At 36.0% G+C, this 23,644-nt stretch overlaps 1 protein-coding gene across 41 annotated transcripts in view; it reads right to left on the bottom strand.

Annotated features, from left to right (window-relative positions):
- Positions 1-23,644, bottom strand: part of CCDC91 (coiled-coil domain containing 91) — a 259,524-nt gene that overhangs the window by 102,862 nt on the left and 133,018 nt on the right. For all 41 annotated transcript variants that reach the window (XR_012044821.1, XR_012044820.1, XM_072877386.1 and 38 more), the window contains 3 exons: positions 17,765-17,922; positions 14,269-14,457; positions 12,176-12,280 (listed from right to left, as the gene is read on the bottom strand). Coding sequence is in view for 39 of the 41 variants with exons in the window: in XM_072877386.1 (XP_072733487.1) it covers positions 12,176-12,280; positions 14,269-14,457; positions 17,765-17,922 (452 nt within the window). In the remaining 2 variants the exon portion in view is untranslated. The remainder of the gene's footprint in view (positions 1-12,175; positions 12,281-14,268; positions 14,458-17,764; positions 17,923-23,644) is intronic.

The following is a 23,644-nucleotide window of genomic DNA, read 5'->3' as shown; positions in this document are numbered from 1 at the left end:
CTAAACAATTATTTGCTTGAGTATTCTGAAATTTGTAATGTATATCCAAAACCAAAACACTGTCTGTCTAGCAATACATTTAAGTAATGGGTTTATTTTTAAGGAATTGCATAGGACTAGGAAAGTCTGTTTTTATCTCAACATCCTGCAGGTTTAAGAACAGATGTTCTAGTTTTCATTAGTATCAGTTTTCTTAAAATGATAAAACTTTAGCCAAGAAAAGTAAAAAAGAGTTCTCAGTAGTTTAAGTACATGATTATTTTAAATGTCACATGCTGTTCTGGACCTTTTAAGCCTTTAATGAGGAAAAAAATTATACAAGTCTCAGCAGCAAATTTTTTTTTTTTTCCTAAGAACAGTAACAGTGAAGTAACTAAAAGTAATTAGTGTCACTATGGTTATCTATAAGCAGAATCAAAAAAAAATCAGTGTGAGAATATATACTAGAAAAATGCTTTGACCTCATAAACACATATTTTTATTTGAAGAAAAAAATAAAGATGGAACAGCAGTCTAGTTATGTTGGTATATAATTAGAGCTGACTTCTACCTTCCGTTATCTCCTCCATCTCCCAAACATTATTTTAGTCTTTAAAGTTTCACATAATCAGATGGTAGTTTTAAAACCTTGATGATATAAAGTTGCCATATTTATATTCTGTTATGATCACTGCAATAACTAATACTTTACCACTGTAACTGCTTTCCCAATATCAGGAGCTATATAGAAATGACCTGTTACACACCTTTGCAGTAGTTTACAACCCTAGTTATTTGTTGAAATTAAGATGCTATGCATTTTGCCTACATATTAAAATTTTGGCAGTTTACTCAAGTAAAAAGAAACTAAATCTTAAAGGCATAATTAATAAGGAAGTTTCCAAGTTAACAGAGAATGCATGAATAAATTTAAATTTGACATGTAAGTCACATGAGTTTTTCTTAGTTATGTATTAAACTCCAGTGTATGAATTAGATTAGAATACATTTATAGAAATAAAGTTGTTTAATACTTGACAAATGACACATTTCAACTGATCAAACTGTTCCAACACCAAGTGTGTACTATATATAAATAAAATTTAATGCATATTGAAGAAGTAAATTTAAAGGTGTTTAAGTAATAGGTTAATTAGGCAATAGTTTGTAGTTTCTTAATGAACTATGAATCAAATAAGATGATTTAGCAGTGAAGGGGCAATGAAGGGACAATTCTTCAAAACTGTTACCAAAATATCATCCTAATATTTGCTATGCATCTTATTTCCCCTAAGTATATAAACATGAAATTAAAAAATGCTGTTAAAAGTATTGACTCATTTGACTAATATTGACTAAGTTTTAGTATTTTGATAGTGAGCAATGGTCAAGTACTAATGGTCAAGTACTAATAATTACACTGTCTCAGATGCCTTACATTGAACAGAAACAGGACTCAAGTGGATCCAGAGACATAGAGTTCCTTTGGTACTGTTCCCCACGTTGTTTAAGAAAGCGTGTGCCAAGTAACAGATAACTGACCTAGAAGCATTGCCTTAACAGCACAATTATCCGAGTTCTACTCTACGTGGGTTTCTAAATTTCGAGTACATTTTGCACATTTGCATTATCCACCCAATAATCCAACAAGATACTATTTCTACAAAAGCTAGATCCCATAAAAATCTTGATGAGACAAGCTTGGTGGTAAAGAACTCCAATTTATCAGTGTTAAATATATTTGGACATTTCACAACTGTATCAATTAGGATTTCCATATTAAATAGGAAAAAAAAAGATCAATCATCCTGAACACATGCTCTGTGAGTGCACAAATGGAGACATGCAGTAGCTGTGATGGACTTGTGACACACTGAATGTAAATTAGTCGATGCATTCAAATAAATCTAGGATACGCTGGCATAAAACAGGTCAGGCCAGTTACAGGACAGGGGGGGGAAGCAGTCAGGACAGGAATCTTGTTTCAAAAAAAAAAAATTTTTTACTTCTACATACTTACACACTAGAAAAATAACAGTTGTCTAAGCACAATTTCTTGCATATCTTTAAAATCAGAGAGCCAAAGGAGGCACGTAACTGTAAAAGAATATAGCGTGCCTAGCATTTATGATTGTAACTGAATACTACAGTACAAGGCAAGTTAGGCATTCAAAGCTGTTAAGTAACAGCACAATAGAGTAATGGAGGTATATTTCAGCACAGCATATTTTTAAATCAAAATTAGCATGCTTAGTCTTATATCCACTCTTCTAATTAATCGTTCTGAAACAAGACAATAAAATAAGAGGAAAACATAAAGGCAAGGGAGCAGAATCTTTTTCTAACAAATAAAAAGTTATTTTTCTTCATACTGTGGAAAAAAAACAGGTCAAAAGATAAACAGCTCTGAAATTATTAATAAAATACAGACTTTGAATAAAAATGACTGTCTGAAAGAAGAGTACATAGAGTAACATTAAAAAAAATTTAAAAGGTGAAGAAATAAACGTGAGGTATCTGGCACACACTTGAAAAAGAGGTGGGCAAGGGATTGTTGCCATATCCATAAATACCTTTAACAGTTCAGCAAAAAGATGCATTGCTATCTGTGAAAGTACCTTTTCTGAAATCCCCCATTTTCAGTGTTCCATAATTTTAAAACCTGCTGTGACCTGTGAAATTTCCTGGAAACTCATTTATAAATTTAGTTGCAGGTACAGTAGATAACTTTTTTCACACCTATTTTTCGTTATTAGCATTCTGTCTCCTCTATGTCTGCACCTAAAACCAACCTAAATATTTTCTTAGAAGATGGTATTTAACAGGATGTAGGTCATATATTAGTTTTGTAAGAAAACATACATTTTCTAGTACTCCAGCCACAAAAAGCACCTACCTCCAAGACCTGTTTCCAATCTCCTGCAGAACACCTTTTCCAGAATCATAAATGCACTCTTCTGGAAGGAAAGACCAGGAAGGTGACAACAGGGTGTTGCCTTTTATGTGAGAGAGGAGTTGGAATGCATGGAGCTCTGCTTTGGGGTAGACGATCAGTCAAGAACTTACGGGTCAGGATTAGCAAGCAGACCAGCAGAGAGGACATTGCTGCGCCTGCCTGCTATAGATCATGAGGTCTACAGGAAGATGATGTAGATGAGGCCTTCTTCAGACAGCGGGAAGAAGCCTCACATTCACAGGCCCTGCTCCTCATGAGGGACGTTACCCACCCAAGTATTTGCTGGAGGGACAACACAGCAGGGCACGAGCAATCCAGGAGATTCCTGGGGCACACCGATAACAACTTCCTAACACAGGTGACATAGGAGCAACCTCTAAGGCACTCTGTTGGACCTGATAATTAAAAACACAGAAGGACTGTCTGGGGATGTGAAGATCAGTGGCAGCCTGCCTTGGCTGCAGTGACCATGAGATAGTGGAGTTCAGGGGAGGGGAAGGAGCAGGGCAAAAAGCAGGATCACAACACTGGACTTCAGGAGAGAAGACTTTGGTCTGTTTGGGGGTCTCCTTGGAAGAATCTCATGGGATAAAACCCTAGCAAGAGGGCTCCAAGAGAGCTGGTTGCTATTCAAGGATTATCTCCTCCAAGCTCAAGAATGGTCCATCATGACAAGCAGGAAATCAAGCAAAGGCAGCAGGAGGCCTGTGTGGATGAACAAGAAGCTCCTCGCTAAACTCTGTCATAAAAAGGAAGTGTGCAGGAGGTGGAAGCAGCAGCAGGTGACCCAGGAAGAACACAGCTGCTTTCCAAGCGTGTAGGGATGGGGTTCGGAAAACCAAAGCCCGCCTGGTTTTGAATCTCACTAGGGACATGAAGAGCTACAAGAAAGGACTTCACAAGTGTTTTAACAGCTGAAGGAAGACTGGGGAAAACACAAACCTGCTGCTGAGTGGGGCAGGGGCCCTGGTGACAAAGGACGTGGAAAATGCCATCTTTGCCTCAGTTTTTACTGGTAAGACTGGCCTTCAGGAATCCCAGGCCCCCTGAGACCCAAGGCAAAGTCTGGAGCAAAGACGACTTAAACCCTCAGTGGAAGACGATCAGGTTAGGGAACACTAAAACAAAGCGGACTTAAACAAGTCCATGGTGCCTTAACAGGATGCAGCCACAAGCGCTGAGGAAGCTGGCTGATGTCATTGCGAGGCCACTCTCAATTATCTTCAAAAGATCATGGCAATCGGGGGAGGTTCCCAAGGGCTGGAAGAAAGCAGATGTCGTGTCTGTCCTCAAGAAGGGCAGGAAAGAGGATCTGGGAACTACAGGCCCATCAGCCTCACCTCAGTCCCCAGGAAGGTGATGGAGCAACTGATCCTACAAACTATTTCCAGACACATGAAATACAAGAAGGTGTAGTCAGCATGGATTTATGAAGGGAAAATCATACTTAAACAACCTGATAGCCTTCTATGATAAGAGTGGTGGATGTTTATCGCTACTTTAGCAAGGCTTTTGACACTGTCTCCCATAACTTCCTTATAGACAAGCTCACAAAGTATGGGTTAGATAAGTGGAGAGAGGTGGACTTCAAACTGTCTGAATGCCTGCATCCAGAGGGTTATGATCAGTGGCAGAAAGTCCACCTGGTGACAACTGGTGTACCCCATGGGTCAATACTGGGGCCAATACTGTCTAACTGCTTATTTAATGACCTGGATGATGGGGGAGAATGCACCCTCAGCAAGTTTGCAGATGATACAAAACCGTGAGGAGCTGGTGATACACCTGATCACCCTGCCATTCAGTGGGTCCTTGCCAGGCTAGAGTTTAACAAAGGGAAATGCTAAGTCCTGCACCTGGGCAAGAATAACCCCATGCATCAGTACACACTGAGGGTCAAATGGCAGGAAAGCAGTTTTGCAGAGAACCACCTGTGGGCAATGGTGGATAATTAGTCCACTAGTGTATTGACTACACCACTCAGCTTGGTGTCAACCACAAACTTGCTAAAGGTGTACTCAATCCCACTATGCCATTAATGAAAATATTAAATAGTATTGGTCCTAGTATGGACCCTTGAGGGGCAACCACTTGTTACTGGCTTCCATTTGGACATTGAGCTGTTGACTGTAACTTTTTGGATATAGCCATCCAGCCAATTCCTTATCCATCTAATAGCCCATCCATCAAATCCATCTCTCTCCAATTTAGAGGCAAGAATGTTGTGGGAAACTGTATCTTAAGAGGTTCCTTCCAACTGCAATGATTCTGTGAATGAAATAGATTTTTTAGATGGAATTTTTCTACTTTATCACAATTGTTTTTAGAACAGTATTTTGCAAACTAAAAACTGATATATAGGGGAAGCAAAGAGCTCACTGTAAAGCATCATAGCAAAAGTACAAAATTGACATAACTGTCAAATAGCATCAAATGTTTTCTGTGAGTCACTAACCTTTTGACTAATATTTATTAATTAAACAAGTAGCACTGAGCTTTCATATGTGTTTTACTGCTAATGTTGCAATCAAAAGCAGCAGTCAGTCACAGCAACACACCGGATATCATTTACTCCAGGCCAAGACTGAATCAACTGTAAGCCTCCAGTTTCCATTAAGAAATACAAGTCATTTTCAAATTTGAGAGATTTATTAAGATTCTTATGTGAATTAGTTAATCAATTCCCATTTAAAATCCCAGGAAGATTATATTAAAATTGCCTACATTATTTCTAGTGTCCATGTGTGGCAAAACTGAAATAGTCATTAAACTGGTTCAACACAGCTAGTGTGCAAGTATAGAAGCAGTTATGTTTAACCTACTTCAATAGTTGAGAAACAGAAATAGGAAAGACAGCAAAACAGTATGGTATTTTTGCCGTTTACATAACCCAGATATGTCGGTCATCCCTAAATCTCCAGAGCCAGCTCAAGAAGAGAAAATCTGTTTCACAACCTGTGGTTGAGTCCATAATTTCAACCCTCCTTCCCCAATCTGAACTGAAGTTAAAGTGAAATTATTTAAAATCTAATTGAAACTGTAGCACAAAACAGGCTACAGCTATCCTTTTTTATGCATCCTTATACACTATCACGTTTCAGTAAAAGGAAAACAATAACTTTTCTCTTAAATTCTTATAGAGATGTTGGGGGAGAAAAATATCTCAGAAAAGCATAAATACTTTCTTCCTTTCAATTACCAAGTTCACAGATTTGTTGTAGTAAACACATCAAGGTATACTTAGCTTGCAAACAGAAGTAAATCTGTCAGCCCCCACTTCATCAGTTTCTCTGGAATGGAGAAAACCTTTGCAGTGAAAACGATACAAGATTAATTTCAAAGGTAAACTGCAGTTTGAAGAAAGAGCATGATTACTCATGCTGAACTTTATTCTAGGTTCAGTATAATGGCAACAGACAAATTCTTGGATGTTGTCTTCTATCACGATCATTATTTTTTTCCCCAAGAGCTATTCCCCCAAATAGGAAAATTGGTCTCTTTATCAAAACAGGATAAAGACATATCTGTTTGCATGGGTGTACACTATATTTACTAGAGTATTAACACACAGTGAATACTTCCTCCAGAGAAAGTTATATCTTCCAATACAGGACACAAAATTTATTCATTATATGGCCAACTAGCATTAGGAAACATGACCATTTGACCCTGTCACTTCAACTGCAAGTGCTTCCTAGAGCTTGTTTTGCTAGACATCCAACTGCAAGATTGCTACTTGAAATTACTTTAGGAAATGAATGTTCATACAAGGCCAGGATTGCTTATGTACATTAAAAGCACAACAGAGGGGTCTTCCAGAACAGGAAGCTTTCTCTCTGGGATCACCTGTGTTCATTCCAAATACGCAAACTTTGACACCTTCCTACTGTCAACGTGAACAGACCTATTATTCAAGGAAGATGTGCATTTCAGATTTCTCTCGTGTATCCTCAGGTTTCAGCCACTGAGACTCCTCACAATATGGACAGCTGATGGATCACATATTGTAGGTCTAGCCCCAGCTAGAAATGGACAGTGTTCCTGTATCAACAAAACAGAGGCTGGGGAAGTTAGAGAGCCCAGTTTGTTCTCTCAAATGGTGGGAAGTACGCATATTAGAGGCAAAATTATACTCCCCAGGTGTCAACACTGGATGAGAAAGGAAGAGGTGAAGGCAGATGGAAGGCACAGAAGGGCTGAGTTTATCCATTAGGTAAGCAAGGTCAGGAACAAGTGGGGAAATAGAAGAAAAAGAAACAGAGAAGGAGGAGGGAGCAAAAATCCAATTATGCAGGGAACTGGGAAGGAAGACATGCCTTAGGAAAGCCACAAACCAGAAGAGTTACCCCTAACTCACAGTCATCTGTGCCCTATGCACACCAGCCATTCTGTGTCCAGATCAGCGCCAGATGGCATGACCATTATAGGACAAGGTCCCTTAGAAGAAGTACTAGCCCTTGGACAAGATCACATTGGGAGTAGCGAGGAGGGGCGATATCTATGATTAACTTCCCACTATTATATCTTCTATTCACTGCTGTCACTTCTATTCACTGCTGTCCTCCTCCCCTTCTTGGAACACCACTGAACTTTCAGCCCCCAAAACCACAGCTTTCCAAAGCTGCTTTACCCTTCTCAGCAACCAGCACACCTACTTATTTCTGGAACATCTTCTGTCATCATTGCAAAACTGAATTTTGCCATCATCAAGACAAAATTAGTTACCTTGTTTCTTGTTCCTGGAATTGCAAAAATGTAATGCCAATTCTCCCAGAGAAATTATTTTCATTATAGGAAGTTTAGCATGTAACCACTAGAGCTAGTATTTACTTATTCAGTCATTTATTTCATTAATATTGAGATTACTATGACATTGTTTAAATCTAAAATCAAAGATTTTAAGATACATTTTGAAGTATTATGAGGGTTAATTCAATTCTGAAAGCAAGAAACTCCCTGAAGTGTGGTGGTAGGGCAACAGTTAGGATACATCATTTTAAATACTAAAAGAAAGAGGAAAAAAATCAAAAGGATTCATACATGAAATCAGGCATCATCACATTAAGTGACATTATTTAACATTCCTTTTTCAACACCTTCTGAATACAAGCAAATTTTTACATGTATTAGGTGCAATTTTTGAGAATCATATTATGTTCAGTCCTAAATTATAAGTACATCAAAATCACTGTTTGTACAATTCTACTTAGTTTAAAGGCAAAATTGTATGATGAATCTTAATCACTTAAAGTATTTTCCTCACAATTTGAAGCTTTATAACTTAATGTGACATTTGCACAGGTACTCAAATGAAAAATTCCCCAAACAAACAGCTACAGAAATAAATAAACGAAACAACATCTAATACCAGCAATGATTGTACTTAGGTTACCATGCCATTTAATCCCAGCTAGGTGTTACTGCATGACCTAGTAAAGTTTCTTTGGATCATTATGTACTGATCTGTCAATGTTTTCTTCAGTATAAGCTTCCTCTCTTACCTTTCTAAAACATCATTTAAACAGGGAGTCTATCTGACCTGCTTTTTTACACACACAAAAAAATTTCATTTTGAATGATAGTATTAAGCTAATTTATTTTTAATCATGACTTTTTGTAACAACAGGAATAATGCTAAATAAAATAAGCACATTGAAGTCACTTTTTCAATAAAAACTTAAAAGACATTCCCTAAAAAGAGATGGGACAGAAACAAAGGATTCCAAAAGAAAACATTTTTTGTGCTTTCAAAACAACTATAGATTTGTTAAGTTAGAGGAATAGATGTCAGTTGCCAAAATAAAAAAGAATCTATTTCAAAAAGAAGGATCACACCACATCAACTATATTGTTCTTTAAAAAAACAGCCCGCTTAACTTCCAGAAAGGGTTGATGATGGGAAAAAATGTGTATAACCGCAACTAGAATTTTCCAGCAGCAATGCAGTATTACTTCAAATGCGACTGTGTGGTAAATCAAAGAAATAGCAGGGGAAAAGTATGATCCAGTTCTTAGTGAATCATCAAAAACAGTTGTCTGTAGATAGACCAAACATCAGAAGTCTTATCAGCTAAACAATCTGTCCAAAGAATTAAGTTCCTACTCAGAACACTGGAACCCAGGCACTATTTTCCCTTCTCAAATTAAATGTTCCCTCTCTGATTTGCAAGTAAGAGAGCATCACCTACTAAACAGGAGTTTTCATTTCGCTATTGATGGGGTTTCACTATATTACAAATTGGGGTTTGGTCGTTTTAAAATGCAGCATTTATTCATTTCTACAACACATTGCAATGGGGCTGCAGCAAAATTTTAGATTTATGGGATTAAAATAGCCACTAATTCTGCATTATAGTCAAAAATATGTATTACCTACTAGCACTAAATATCTTGAAAATATGCAGCACCTCACATTTAGAGAAGAGCTGAAGTATTAAAAGTTGAGATTAATATATATATGACTGTGATCAAAAAAAGGGAGAAGAATAAGACTGATATACCAACAAAAAAAAAAACCAGACATACATTTGCACCTGTTTCCTTCCTGTCTAAATAAGCAAGGAATTATAAGGCTAAAATTGCATTTATGCAACTTTATGGTTGCAACACTGCACACAAGTCAAGAAAACTAAAATTACACTTCCAACAGCAATTTTAAGGCAGCTACATTTTGTATGCAAAGAAGTTAGAACTACAATATGTTATTCTGCCTCTTAAATATTACAAACACCAAAGCGGGAATGCGGGAATCATAACTCTAATTTTACCAGCTTGTATGAATTCAAGATCTCAAAGAGACCACTGCATTAAATATCCAAACAACTCTATAATACTAGTTAATAGCAATTTGTTTATTCTATTTACAAACCCACTGCTGCCCCTTTACTCTCTCTGATTGTTGTAGTAACATATGGAAACAACATTAAGAATGTGAAAATACTACACGCTCTGTTCAATCTTGATTTTTTAAAGCTAATTTTATTTAGATGAAACATAGAACTTTTTACTTTTCTCTTTTATACAAGCATAAATGTGGCAACACTCCATTGTCATCCATTGGTTAAATGCTAACACTATACCAAAGACTTGGAATTCTGCCCCACCAATGAGGAGCAGTGACTATCACTCCCCTTCAATTCTTCCATTTTCAGTACTACCAAATTAAGTATAAGGCTTTTTTCACACCTACGATGAGGAAAGTTTGTGACTAGTCCAGAACACAATTCACTTCATCAGCATGCTAACCCAACTCATAAAACATCTGGAATATGCTTTATGTTCCCACCTTGTCTTTCAAAATATATATATTTTTTAATATTAAATAACTTGAAAGCATATTTTACTGAAACAATTTTGTGACAACAAAACTGTGGTAACATAACTGTCACCCTTGACTGAGGCAGAAATCAATAGGAAAAGAAAAAAAAAAGAATTACTGGCTTAGCTGACAAAGATTCATGAAGTGTTCTCTCAGAACTAAGCACAATAACTTCATAAAAAAAGATAAGGGTCTAATCTAAATATTACCTTGTTAAAGATCTGACTAACTGACTGGCTCTATTACCTCCAAACCAGCTTTTGAGAATTCCCTATGTCACAACTACCGAAAGTCAGTTAATTAGTAAATATAAAGGTGCATGAAATAATGCATGCTCATGTAAAAAGCAGTTAGAACCATCTCATGAGGTGTTTGTTTTACATATTATACTCCAATATTAACACAGAAATTTCATTTAAGAGGAATTAAGTCAATGCACACCTACAGCTTAGGATGCCAGAATCAGTTCAGTTGGAAGTCTTATCCTGAGAGTTCCCAAAGCTATGCCAGAGTCACTACTATAGTCTGCTTTTAAGCTTTTCAAGTCAACAACACTAATAACCAGCTGTTTCTACTGGAAAAAGAAATGCTAGTGAGACAGACATCTGTACTGTGTAGCTGCCAGATTTACTCAGTGTGTGGCCACAGGTGTTGACCCTAGTCTTGTAGAAGCCAAAGGAGAAAGACAAAAGGAATTGGTATTAAAAGCTGTACTAACAGAAGGCATCCAACATTCAAGTTTCATGAAAGTAATTTTAACTGTCAGCTCTTAGAAGCATGACTCACTTTTCTTCTCTGATTTGATTCTGGCTATATCCAGAAGACAAGAAGAGGAAGTACATGAATTTTTCTACAAAGTAAGTTAAAGGTTATGACCCTTTCATTGCCATTCTGGAAAACTGTAGTACCTAAGAGGTATGATACAGACAGACTGATACTTGCAAACCTCAGTAACATTTCCATTACTTAAATACTTCTGCTTGAAGATAATCGTGAAAATATAAAAAAATAAAATCCACTAATTCTATTGTCAAGAGTTTATGATGATCATTAACTTTAGCCAGTATGACACTCCATAAATTAGAAAGTTTTTCAGCAAAACTTATTTTTATAGCATCACTAAGCATACATTTCTTTCATTAAGTATGATGTTACACACATAAACAAGAAAAAAAAGAAGAGATTAGATAATTATATTACCATAAGTTCTAGGAAATGCTGCAGCCAGGAATTAAATACAAATTATTACAGCAACCCTTAAATACAAATGAGAAACAATGCAGTAGCTACTTAAAAACCATCCACAGCAGCAAAAAAATTAAGTGAAGCTGAATTACCAACAAGAAACTTTTGAAATCTTGTAAGTCTATAATATTTAGTTTGTCCTGCTACAACACTGGAAGAAGACTGAAAGCTTCAATGAAAAATTTCTCTTGTATGTGAGACTTCATACATGTATTTAATGAACAATGTTGATTTTTGCAATGAAAGCAATTTTAATTACCTTGTCTAGCATCTAATTACACTTTACAGATTTTTATTATGCAACACAAACTGTTCCATATTCAACTCAGCTAATACTTTACAAATAATTGGCCACAGCTACTCTAGAACATGCTAAGTCATACTGTTAAACACATCTACTGTGCAAACTGTTTTTCTTTTCATTTTTTCTATGAAATAGGTCACTGTAAGGATGAGTGATCAGAGTTACAATAATGTACTTAGGCAAGCGGGCTATTAAACCGATATTCCCATTAATGCCAAAACTCGGGCTCTCATCTAAAGACATTAGAAATTCTTTAAATTCAAAGGGCTTTGGAGCAGACCTGTAGATACTTAACAGAGTAGTTGTTGGACATAAATATACTCTATACAAAACCCTCCTGAAAAAAAGTAAGATACTACAAGAAAGAAATTACCTGGAGTGTCTTGTAACGATCTAGATGTGAAATTACTTTTTCTTTTTTTTCCTTCAAGAAATCCATTTCTAGAATACTGTGTTTTTCCAGTAAATACTCTAATTCCTATAAAGTTTACAAAACAAAATACGTGAAGTTAAACATTTGCAAATTGTGAAAATACAGATTCAGTTAATCATTCCAACTAATTTCATTTCTGAAGACTATGACTTTTGCTATTATAATATACACAGAGATAAAGGGTTGTGCAAAAAAACTCTGATTGCAGTCTTTAAATTGAGACAGTATTTTCAACAAGTATAAGGTATTTAAAATCAAAGGCACGTCCTGAAGGTACGTCCTATGAGAAGTGGCTAAGGTCCCTGGCTTTGTCTAATTGGGAGAAAAGGAGGCTGAGGGGCGACCTCATTGCTCTCTACAGCTTCCTGAGGAGGGGAAGTGGAAAGGGAGGTGTTGAGCTCTTCTCCCTGCTATCCAGTGCTAGGACACATGGGAATGGTTCAAAGCTGCATCAGGGGAGGTTCAGACTGGACATTAGGAAACATTTCTTTACCGAGAGGGCAGTCAAACACTGGAACAGGCTTCCTAGAGAGGTGGTTGATGCCCCAAGCCTGTGAGTGTTTAAGAGGCATTTGGACAATGCCCTTAATAATTTGCTTTAACTTTTGGTTAGCCCTGAAGCGCTCAGGCAGTTGGACCAGATGATTGTTGTGGGTCCCTTCCAACCGGAACTATTCTGTTCTAATTATTTCCATATTTTTAATAGCTTGTTCTGTCTTTCTGCATTTGAAAAGCAGCATATTAAATGTACTTTTAGCAAATGGTTTCACTAAAAAGGCTGAAATCCCATTACATACAACCCTAATGATCTCTACCTACATCTCCAAAATGAATAACATTTTAAGATATTCTGTGATCTTGCAGAGAGCCAGTTTAGACGCCTGCCTAACATGAGCCAATAGGCAGGAAGGAAAGTGACACTACTGACAATAAACTTCAAAATTATTTGCTGTACAAAGAGCTATTTACTTTTTCTTAATGCAGCTGTTGCTCCTACCAAACTCATTTCTACTATACATAAGCTGTTGGCACTCTTTCAGTTGCTCAAGAACAACTATTTCTGCAGCCACGCAGGAAGCCAGCATAGAAACAAATGACCTGCCAGATCACTGTACAGCTATTCAAACAAAGACACAACTGAGAGGGTCATAAGGAGGACAGAAAGAGCAGGTCTGCTTAGTTCAATCCTGCTTTTGGACAAAATAATAAAAAACAGTTCTTGAGATTCAAAGTCTTTGATTCAACTGTAGATATAGAAACTGATTGTGCAACGCTTCTTCAATTCAAAGCCTAGCTCTCAACCAGTGTCTCACAGTTTGCATCCATGCTTCCCTTCCAACCCTCCTCTATACACTTAATTCCTAGCAAAATCAATCCATTCCAGATCTCCTCATCTTTGGCTCTAGTTACTCATCCTCATTTTAATTTCCAACAAGCCATTTCCTCCTTCCCTAGCACACCTTGATAGCTATCAAGGAACAGTATTAAGAACAGCAGAAATTGAACTTACTCTCCCATGCCTCAGTGACCTTTTGCAAATTCAGACACATAACTATATGCATAGGCCTGCTTGGTACTCTATCATATTCAGGTCAGAAGGAATATGAAGAATTTAGTTACCAGAGCTCCCAGAAAAACAAAAACAAACAAACAAACAAAAAAGAAAAGTGTTATGTGTTATGTTCATAAAGATATCCAAAAGCACTTTCAACTTCAGTGACCACACACTCCCAAAACATGGGGGAACCACTATATCTTCGAACTACATGGCTCTATGCTAAGAAAACTTGCTTTTTTTAATTTCTTTTTTTTTTTTCCCCCCTCCAGGAATTTTTTTTTTTCCCTGAAACTTTAGAAAATTTCAGCCCAAAATAGACACCGGGGTGGGGGAAAGTATTTTGGCTACATTTGGCAAATTTCTCTGGAATTTGGCTAATTTCTACAAAAGATGCATTGCAAATCTCTGCCAGCTCCAACTATATTTAAATCCTATATAAATGCCAGACATTTTCATTTAAAAAAAATATTCATACCTTTTTAATTTTTAATTTTTCTTCTTCAGCAGTGCAAAGCTTGATTTCTAGGTTTGCAACAGCTTGTTGAAGGTAGCTCTTCGGTTCATTTGCTCTCTGTGTCTCAGCATCAACCAAAGCAATGGTTGATGTAACTAAAGTCTTGTCTTCAGTTACATTCAGAGAGGCAACTGGAATATCTGCTTGAATCTAATTCATACGAGAAACAAAATGGTAAAGGAAATGGTAATGGGAATTTAACATTCCAGTCAAGTTAAGTTTCATCTCCAGATGACATTACAGAACTTAAAAACTGTAAATAGTAAGGTTACTTTTTTGAAACCACACTTTTCTGAAATCGGCTGTGCACACTCTCATATGTAGGATGTGCTGGCCAAAAAGAAAGCTCCAACAAAGGAACAGTAGTTAGTAATTCTAGATGAATTCACATCAGTCCTTCCAATCTCCTTGACTGCTTTTCAATAATACTTCAAGAGAAGGCTTTAAAAAGGATGGCACAGATACCTCAGTTTCCAATGAGGTCAAAATACTGAAAAGAAGTGAAAAGAGACAGAAGTGAAACTGAATCATCTGTCTCAAAGCATCAGGCTTACAGGGAAATAAACTCTGCTTGAACTAGTCACTCCACGTTTTCACCCAATGTAGACTGCAAACAGCAGCCATAGAAAGGGAATACAATTTTTTTAATGCTAAAATAAATCTCTCATCTTGAGGCTAGACCAACAGAATAAGAGTAATTGGGACATGTCTACAACATTTAGTTAATGCTATTTCAGTGAACTGTAGAAGAACAAAAACTGAAACAGAGCCTTCTAAAATACACAACCCAAAACAGATGAAACACTGATAATAAGCCCATACTTTCAGAAAAGCACAAAAATAAATGAGGTGAGGTTTAAAATATTTTGTGGCATAATTAACAAAAGCCAAAGCTTTTTTTTTTTCCTTCTTAAAAAAAAAGGCAACACCTTGTTTATATCACAGCAAAGGAACTTCAAAGGATAAAGCTGGTAAATTAATTTCAGCTGCCACATTTTCGGCAACAATTTCAAAGCCAAGGGCACTTGAGATATGGGGAGGGGTGGTGAAAGGACCATCTCAATGTGCTTATTAAGAGAGGTTTGACTGATCTGATTTAATCCATTCCCTTAACACCTTTTATTCCAAACACACTCTCAAATAATAGATTGACTTTTCAATAAATAAGTATCTCTCAAAGGATTCAAAGAAACAAACAAAAATAGCTCAGATCCTGACTGTACATAGGTACGTAAGATCCAGTAGATAAAACAGCAGGAAAGAAAACTGTAGTTTGTGCTCTGAATTCCCCTTCTGTAAGAAGCAAAGAGAACCTAGATGTGCTATTTCTACTTCTGAGTACTACTCAAGATTAGAGTCTGGCACTGCCAAAAATTGTGCTGTTGGAACCTGAAAAGTTGAAGTTTTTTTAACATGAAACTTCAAGAGGCTCTGGAGACACAATTATAGAAGAATACATTCTCCTAACATCCTCCTCTAACAGGTGTAGGAATATTTTATTATAGTTTTATGCCCACCATTTTCCTTTAGCTTTATCCAAAAATGCAAAGTCTGATCTCCATTTCAAAATAATGTTAAAGGACCTCCTCTCAACTCCCCTTCTCCCTTTAGTAACACTTGCTAATGTTGTATTTTTTAGTTTGTATTATTTGCTGCATTAAAAACAGAGTTTATGGGACCATTGGTCTGTCAGTAGCTGACCAGAGCAAGATGAGAAAGACTGAAACATGGCCTACAAACAGAATTTGCACACATAATTATTCAGAAGTAACAAAGTGTATTTCTTATTTTTAGTAAGATTACCTAACCAAATGACTTCTTAGTTTTAAAAAACACAACTAAGCCTTAGTATTCTGGAATATCCAAAGTGCTCTTTCCAGAGCTGAAGTTGCTGGTCTAGCTCAAACAAGAAAGGATACGGGTTATACACATTTGACTGTTAGTCAAAATCAAACAGGGTAGGATCTGTTGTGACTGAAGAAAAGCATATTTTGATCATCCTGCCAGTAATAGAAATTTACTTATCAAAACATTGTCAGAGAGGGAGATGAAGAGCTTTCAACACAGAAAATGACCCTGGCTGGCATCAGTCAAAAAAGAAAGCAAATACTCCCCCTCTCAAGAAACAAACAAACAAAAAAAAAAACCACAAAACCAAAAAACCCTCCAAAAAAACAAAAACCCAAACCACACAACTTTTGGATTTCTAAGAAAATTTCTTAGGTATTATTTGCATCTGGGCACATCTCTTCTTCACTTTTTATAGGCTTTCCCCAGAACATTAAGCTGGGAACAAACACAAAACAGTAACTAATTCATTACTAAGACTGAACTATTGGAGCTGTACTAGCCACAGTCTTTCTGCAAGTGTGAACGTACAGATGCTGCTCAAAGGAAAAACAATAAGTCAGTTTAATCCAAACAAGTGTTTTGTACAAGTTGTTTAAATAGCTCTAGAGGAATGCTTTTAAATGGTCAGATTATGGAAATCTCACTTAATCTTGAAATTCAACTTTCACTCGATGAGACTACCTGAAGAATAATAAACCAAGTAAGTGCCAGCAATGGGAGGGTTGCAAACTAGTCCAAAATACTGATTGGTTCAGAGAAAGACAAGAGCACTTCCTAATTCAAGTATATACAACTATGCATCCTGAAACTTTACAATCAATAAACCTGCTCAAATAGGTGTCACTGCAATCAATGGCAACAAAAATTCACTTGGGAGAGTAAATCTATTCAATTCTCATCCACAGCAATCTTGCATTCTTATACTAATTTCCAGGCAGAAATTCTTTTCCCTCCCTTGCTCACCTAATCGTTTAGTTAAAAACTAAACACTTTCACCCCTCAAAAAGAAGCTAAGAGCAGTTCTTAGCAGTATTGCAGCCACATGGTGAGATCAAGATCACACAACTAGGACTGCATCGGATCACAAAAAAAAAAAACAAAAAAAACTTTAAAAGTAATGGGGGGAAAAAATAAAGTGAAATATAATAAAATAAAAAATAAAACTGAAATTAATTTAATTATAATTAAATAAAAATTAAACGTTGATTCTCTAATCCTAAAACCACTTGAGAAAACATACAACTATGACATATATGTACAGCTATAATCTTTACAGCTTTAACAGTAACACATTTTTTAGAGAACCTTCCTCCTATTGTTTCCTACTTTGCATGCCTAGCACTATCAGCATGCTTTTAACTTTTAATAACTCTTTAACGCACTTATCTCTCTTGCAGTCCATACCAAAGTAGTATGGTGTCTCCCAGTTATAGGATTTAAACATAATTTAAAAATTATTTTACTTCAAAGTCTGTATCACAGAAATCCAAGAACCACCTTTTGCTCTTAAAAGGCAATTCAATCTAAATTTGCACAGAAAAGATACAATGCTAAGATACTTAATACATCAAGTTCCCATACCGAAACACAAAAATTGTGGTTTTACCTGTTCTTCAAGAACAGCTAGGTTTATAACATTGTTGGCTGTTTGAACAGCTGTTGCCACATTATCACTTGACAAAGAGAATGAGTCAGAAGGAACCAGGCAGGAAGAAGGCACAGAGTGCTCCAGAAGAACATCAGGAGATATATGGACTTCAGATACTAATGCAAAAAATAAAAACAGAAAACACACACACAATATAAAGAAGCATTCAAAAATTCTGTTTCTGAAATGTATGCCTAGCAAAAGCTGTCACAGTAGCAACAAGTATAGTCATACTAATGTAAGGTTATGTACTTCTTCCAATCTAATTGCACTGAAGAATAATTCCATACAAAGTTCCTGTATTTTTGAGTACTAGCGACTTCAGGATATTCAAAATTGTCATCGCACTAAATTTAGACTTGTAACTTACACAGAGCTTTCACAAGACAACTGCCATCAAAAGCAGTAGTAGTTTTAACTTTTGTCTCTTTCAACTCACAACCTTTCAGGTTCAGCATGATCTTTAATCAGTTCAAGTCAACTGTAAAACCATACTCACAGGTTCCTAAGTTTTATAAATTTTAAAGGTAAAAAACCCCTCAACCATCTTAGAAGACATATACAAACATCTTACCAAGACACATGATAAAAGCAGTTTTACATTTTATAAGAGATCAAAAGATAACAAGGTAAATAACTTAGCTAATAAAACTCAAGTGTAATTAATACTGGAGTGAAAGCTCTTCCATAGCAATTTCCAGTTATGCCATGAAAATGCTGAACAGTGGATCATCATTATCAACCTGGCACAACAGAAACTTGAGCACTTTTATGAAAGACTCAGACACAAACTAAATAAAAAGAAAGGAAAAAGAGAAAGCTTTGCACACATTTTTAATTTAACAGTAAAGTCCTGCAAACTTTGATATGGTCAGCTACATGTATGTCTTTGTAGTAGACAAAAGTATATCCAATTGTTTTAGAACAAGAAGCTCACATTATCGTTACAAATCTGGTAAAAGTAAAAGATGCCACTATCCTGGAGCAAGGTTCAGCCTCTCAATATCACAGTTTAATACTGCACAAGTACACATACATAGAGCAAACAAGTGTATACATTGGCCTAAAGGCATTTAAAAGGACACACTAATCCTTGAATCCAGGTGCTCTATGTCCCATCTCCTTTACCTCCCAGTTCTGGGATTCAGGTTAACATAGAGGAACATGCAAACCTCATCTAACAAAAAAGAAAAAAAACAGACTACAAGACAGAAAAATATCAGGATGCTAATTGCAGCAATAGTAGATTTAGGCACATGGGGAAAAAAAAAAACAAACAGCTGAGCAGAAAAATGGAAACTTGTATGAAAAGCCTAGAGGACAATACTTCAGCAAACAGAACAGGAACTAGGTTAGGTAACCACGACAAAATAAAACAGGACTGGGACACAGCTGCATCTTTAACAGTTCTCCAGAATTGGAAATGGAACTTTTTAGGCTTCCTTTATGTGCAATAAGATATCTCTGAAACCCACCAAAGTATTCTATTCATCTCTCCCCCACCCTTTCAAATGTCTGCTTACAAAGGCAGCTTCCTATAACCATTACCTACTCTGTTAGTTCAAATGACAGTGAGATGACAGATGACCTTTTTGCTTCTAAAAAAGCAGTAAAGTCTCAGTTTTATGCTATCGCTTAATACCCTGAATTTCAGTTTGAAATCAATTTTCAACAGATGGAAAGCCAACTAAAATAATGTACCAGGCAATTCTGACTGAGCAGACAAGCTGTTTCTCTGACTAAAATTGTCAACTCACAACAAAAAACCTAGCATGACCCTGATCCTTGTGGTGTTAGCATTCATCCTTTGGTGATGATCACCATAGTATAGGCATAGTTCCCACATAAATAATTGATCACAAAAGTAAAAAAAGAAACTGAGTCTGAATTAGATGAGGAATGGAGACTCACAGAGATTAAAACTTAAGGTATTCACATATTTTAGGGTATCCAATACTAGACATAAGACTTCATTTTTCAGATAACACAGTTTTATGTGGAACCTACAATCAAATTGAGCTTTCAGTTATTTCAGTTATAGTAAGGAACGCTTAGCATTTTGAGGGGGAAGAAAAAACAGAGACAAAAAACCCACCTCTTAAGTTGTCAAAATAAAGCCTAGGAAATGAGGAGCAACTGGTGACCACCTCTGAATACTGTGGTTTAAAATTATTCAACTAAATACATGACCTTGCAGAAGACAAGAAAAGGCGGCAACTCTCCAAGGTATCATTCAAACATCTTTTTTACAAAACCTTCTTTTCACTTTCAGCAATGTTAAAGATTCATAAATTAGACATTCCTAGAATTACATGTGCTATGTCTGTAATTCAAGCTCTCTTAATTCATTCCTCTTATGTATATACTGGTGAAATTGCATTAGCATTTTAGTTCAGCTCAAAATTTGCTTATGAAGACTACCTCTCAATCATTCCTGCTTACCATGCCTTAGTTATCATAATCTTAGTTTCAGAACCCCTGAAAGAAAATTTGCCTCTGATAAAACTACCTGACTGGACTAGAAAACCAGCATGTACTCAATTACAGGTATATCAAAAGTCATACGCCCAAGAAGGTTGAAATAAGATGCAGATACAAGTTATTGCCAGAACTGTACTTAAAAAAAATCTGATAATTTCTGAACCCTTGACTCCCTGATATTAAGAATATTCCATCATAGGTTTGTATGTAAGAACTGACAAAACCATGCAGTTTGTTAATAGAAGCAGAGATCAGTAACAGCCTGCAGTCTTGCTCACACAACAAAAATTCTATATCTTTATGAAGCTCAAAAAATTATTAAAATCACTGGGGGATCAGAAATTCTGAAAACAAAACCAAGTGGATGAACATGAACTGTTAAATCAACATTCCATACAAGTCATATACTTTTGAACTTCAGAATGAAGATACCACTGAAAAAATAAACGAGTAACATTTACTAATTGGATGTTATTTATATCCAGCAATTAAGAGATTATGTATGTCAGCAGGGATCTGAGCAAAAGACCATATAATAATTCTTTGGCATACTTTTGTAGAACTTTGTAAACTACTTGCAGCACAGTTCCCCTACATGTAGGTTTCAGCTGTTAAAAATAAAAAACCCAAGAAACAAAAAGTAAACTTCCATCCTCAACTACCCATGTCTTCAATGATACACAATTCAATGACCCTTTAAATTACACTGTATACACTGTAAACTGTAACACTGAACATTTTCAGTTAAAAGTAACATTCAGATAGAAAGTTTAAGACTGTTTCTGTGTGTTCAAATTTCAGTGATCTTCTTAAATCCCAGCCCCACATATGGTTGCTCAAGCACAACCATAAGAGACAGGAAACTGTATTCTACAAGGCAGGAATTTCTGTCAACTATAACATCAGAGCTAGAACACAAGGATCTACAGCCTACATAATGCTGAATAAGCAGCTTAGGGAAAAATAAACTGAAAATTAGTGTATTGACAGACATCAACCAATTAACTTTTGCCAATACACAGCAAACTAGCACACAACAGAATAAGTCAAATGCATTCCAAAATACGTAAGTAACAAACACCCAATAAAATTAACCTATCATTGTCAGTGGAAAACAACTTAATTTATGAAAGAAAAACAGAATCTGTTAAAAAAAAAAAAGAAAAAGAAATCTTATTTTCCCGCAAAACAAAAAGCAACAACTAATAATCTTAATTCAAAATAGACCAAGTATTTCCTGTACTTACACTACTTTTAGCTCAATGTAAATGGATAACCATTTCGTTATACTATTAGAAAGGGTTAAAACGCTTAAAGAATTAGTGGAGGGATACATTAATAGATATCAATTGACACCCAATATGCCCATAATAAACGTTGTAAGAGTCTCAGATGGCATGCAAAGCCGTAGGAATTTTAATAGTTTCCTTAGCAATTTTCCCTTTCCAAAACCAATATTTTTAATCACTGTATTTGCAGATCACCAATTCACCAGAATGAGGTGCATTTCCATATCTGTTGTGGAATACAGACTTCAAAAATAAGCAAAACATAAGTCAGTGTTGATTCAAAAAGTGGAATTAGAATTAGGATCAACAGGTAAATGTCTACATAATGCTGAAGCTGATAGCAATTTCTCTGTTGACTTCAATGAGCATGAATGTCCTCCTATCAACAGGAAACATTTGGCTGCTTCTCCACACATACCAGTTTACAGTGGTACATCAACATAGAGAGAAGAAGAAACCACTCTAATGTGCTTTCAAGATGATTTCTTATAGTTCACAGCAGAAAGCTCTTCCCCACTTCGTACTCTTCCAAAGCCAAACTATTCTAGAAAATAAGTAATTACATATACTATTCCAACATCTTAAATCTAAGGTCATATGGAAATACTAATTTTATTTCCTAACTTATTATTTAAGTAAAACTTATATAGAGTACCAAAAGTTTACAACACTGCAACCATTTAGTTGAACCTCAGAAACAAATCTTTCAGTATTCAATAACTACACAACATAAGAAAACTGAGAACTCTTTCCCATCCGTTTTGGTTTGTTTGGTTTAGTTTTTTTTAACAGAAATTGGTTTCCAGAAAACTGCCAAAATATTCAGTCAATATGACTGTCTTTTAAAACAGTTTGGCAACTGTAAGGAACAGAGAGAGGAGGTGGTATGTAATCTAATACATAGGCAGCAAGACAATCTTTTAACCATATGTAAGTCTTAGACAGTCAAATCTGAAAAGTTGTATGACTCATTTTCAAAGCAGCATACCCCAGGTAATGGAAAGGTTAGCAAACAAAAAACAAGACCATTCCAGAGTTAAATGAGGCTGTATACCGTTATCAACGGAGACCTTTGAACCCTGTCCAATCATGGCAAGGAATGAAACCAGTTCCTCCAATCTCCTTGAGGATATTTTAGTTTCCTACTACTATTTCCACCCCTCCACTACCCCTCCCAAGTCAAGATGTTAGTATTCTGCAAAAAACCAAAATTATGAAAAGAAACAACTGAAAACAACCATTTCAACTCAACAGCTGAAAACAGCACCTTTCAAGCCATGCAGATGTCTGTTTACATGTCTGCACACTTGTACAGATCACCCCATCTCCTATTGTATAGACTTCAAAACATCTGTTCTTTCAATGCTGCCAACAAGACCATCAGAAATACTGAATTCTTAGTTGAAACATGAAAAATAGGCTTTGCATACATACAGTCCATCTGCATTGTTAATGAAAGAGTATTAGAACAAGGAGAAAAATCTTCCCCAGTAATTTGGAGGATGTTCTGTTATTCAAGCAGGCATCGAGAATTCTCACTATCAGACCAAACATAAAACTTAGCCAGATTAATCCAAAAGGTAAATCAAGAGCTTCAAGATTACATATGCTACCCTCCAGATCTTCTTACAGAAAGTAAGCATATTGACATGACACAAAGCATAGAAAAGACTCCCAAAAGAACTTAATAAATAAACAAATAAATAGAGCTCCTCTGACACACCTGTGCTCCAGGAAGTACAGAAATAATGTTTCAGTCAAAAATTAGTAAGTAAAATAACCTTGGATCAATACAGACTGGAGGCCACACACAAAAACTAAAAATTTTTCTAATGTATGTGGCCAAAGGATAGAAGAAAATTAAATAAAAGTGTTACCCTGTAAGCAGCCAAACCAATGAAACTTGGGAATGTGATATTGCTCCACATTAAGACATGTAAACTTCCATGGCTACATGAGCATTACAGTCAGCAGAGACCTGGTCAATACAACTGATGAACATAAAGAAGCTATTCAAGCTCACCCTAAAAGCCGAATTAAGCTTCTGGGCATCTGAACAGCTCTCCAG

The sequence above is a fragment of the Ciconia boyciana genome, chromosome 1 (assembly GCF_034638445.1).
Source record: "Ciconia boyciana chromosome 1, ASM3463844v1, whole genome shotgun sequence".
Taxonomy (NCBI): domain Eukaryota; kingdom Metazoa; phylum Chordata; class Aves; order Ciconiiformes; family Ciconiidae; genus Ciconia; species Ciconia boyciana.
Note: the sequence above shows the minus strand (reverse complement) of the source record. Positions and strands in the feature narration are given on the sequence as shown.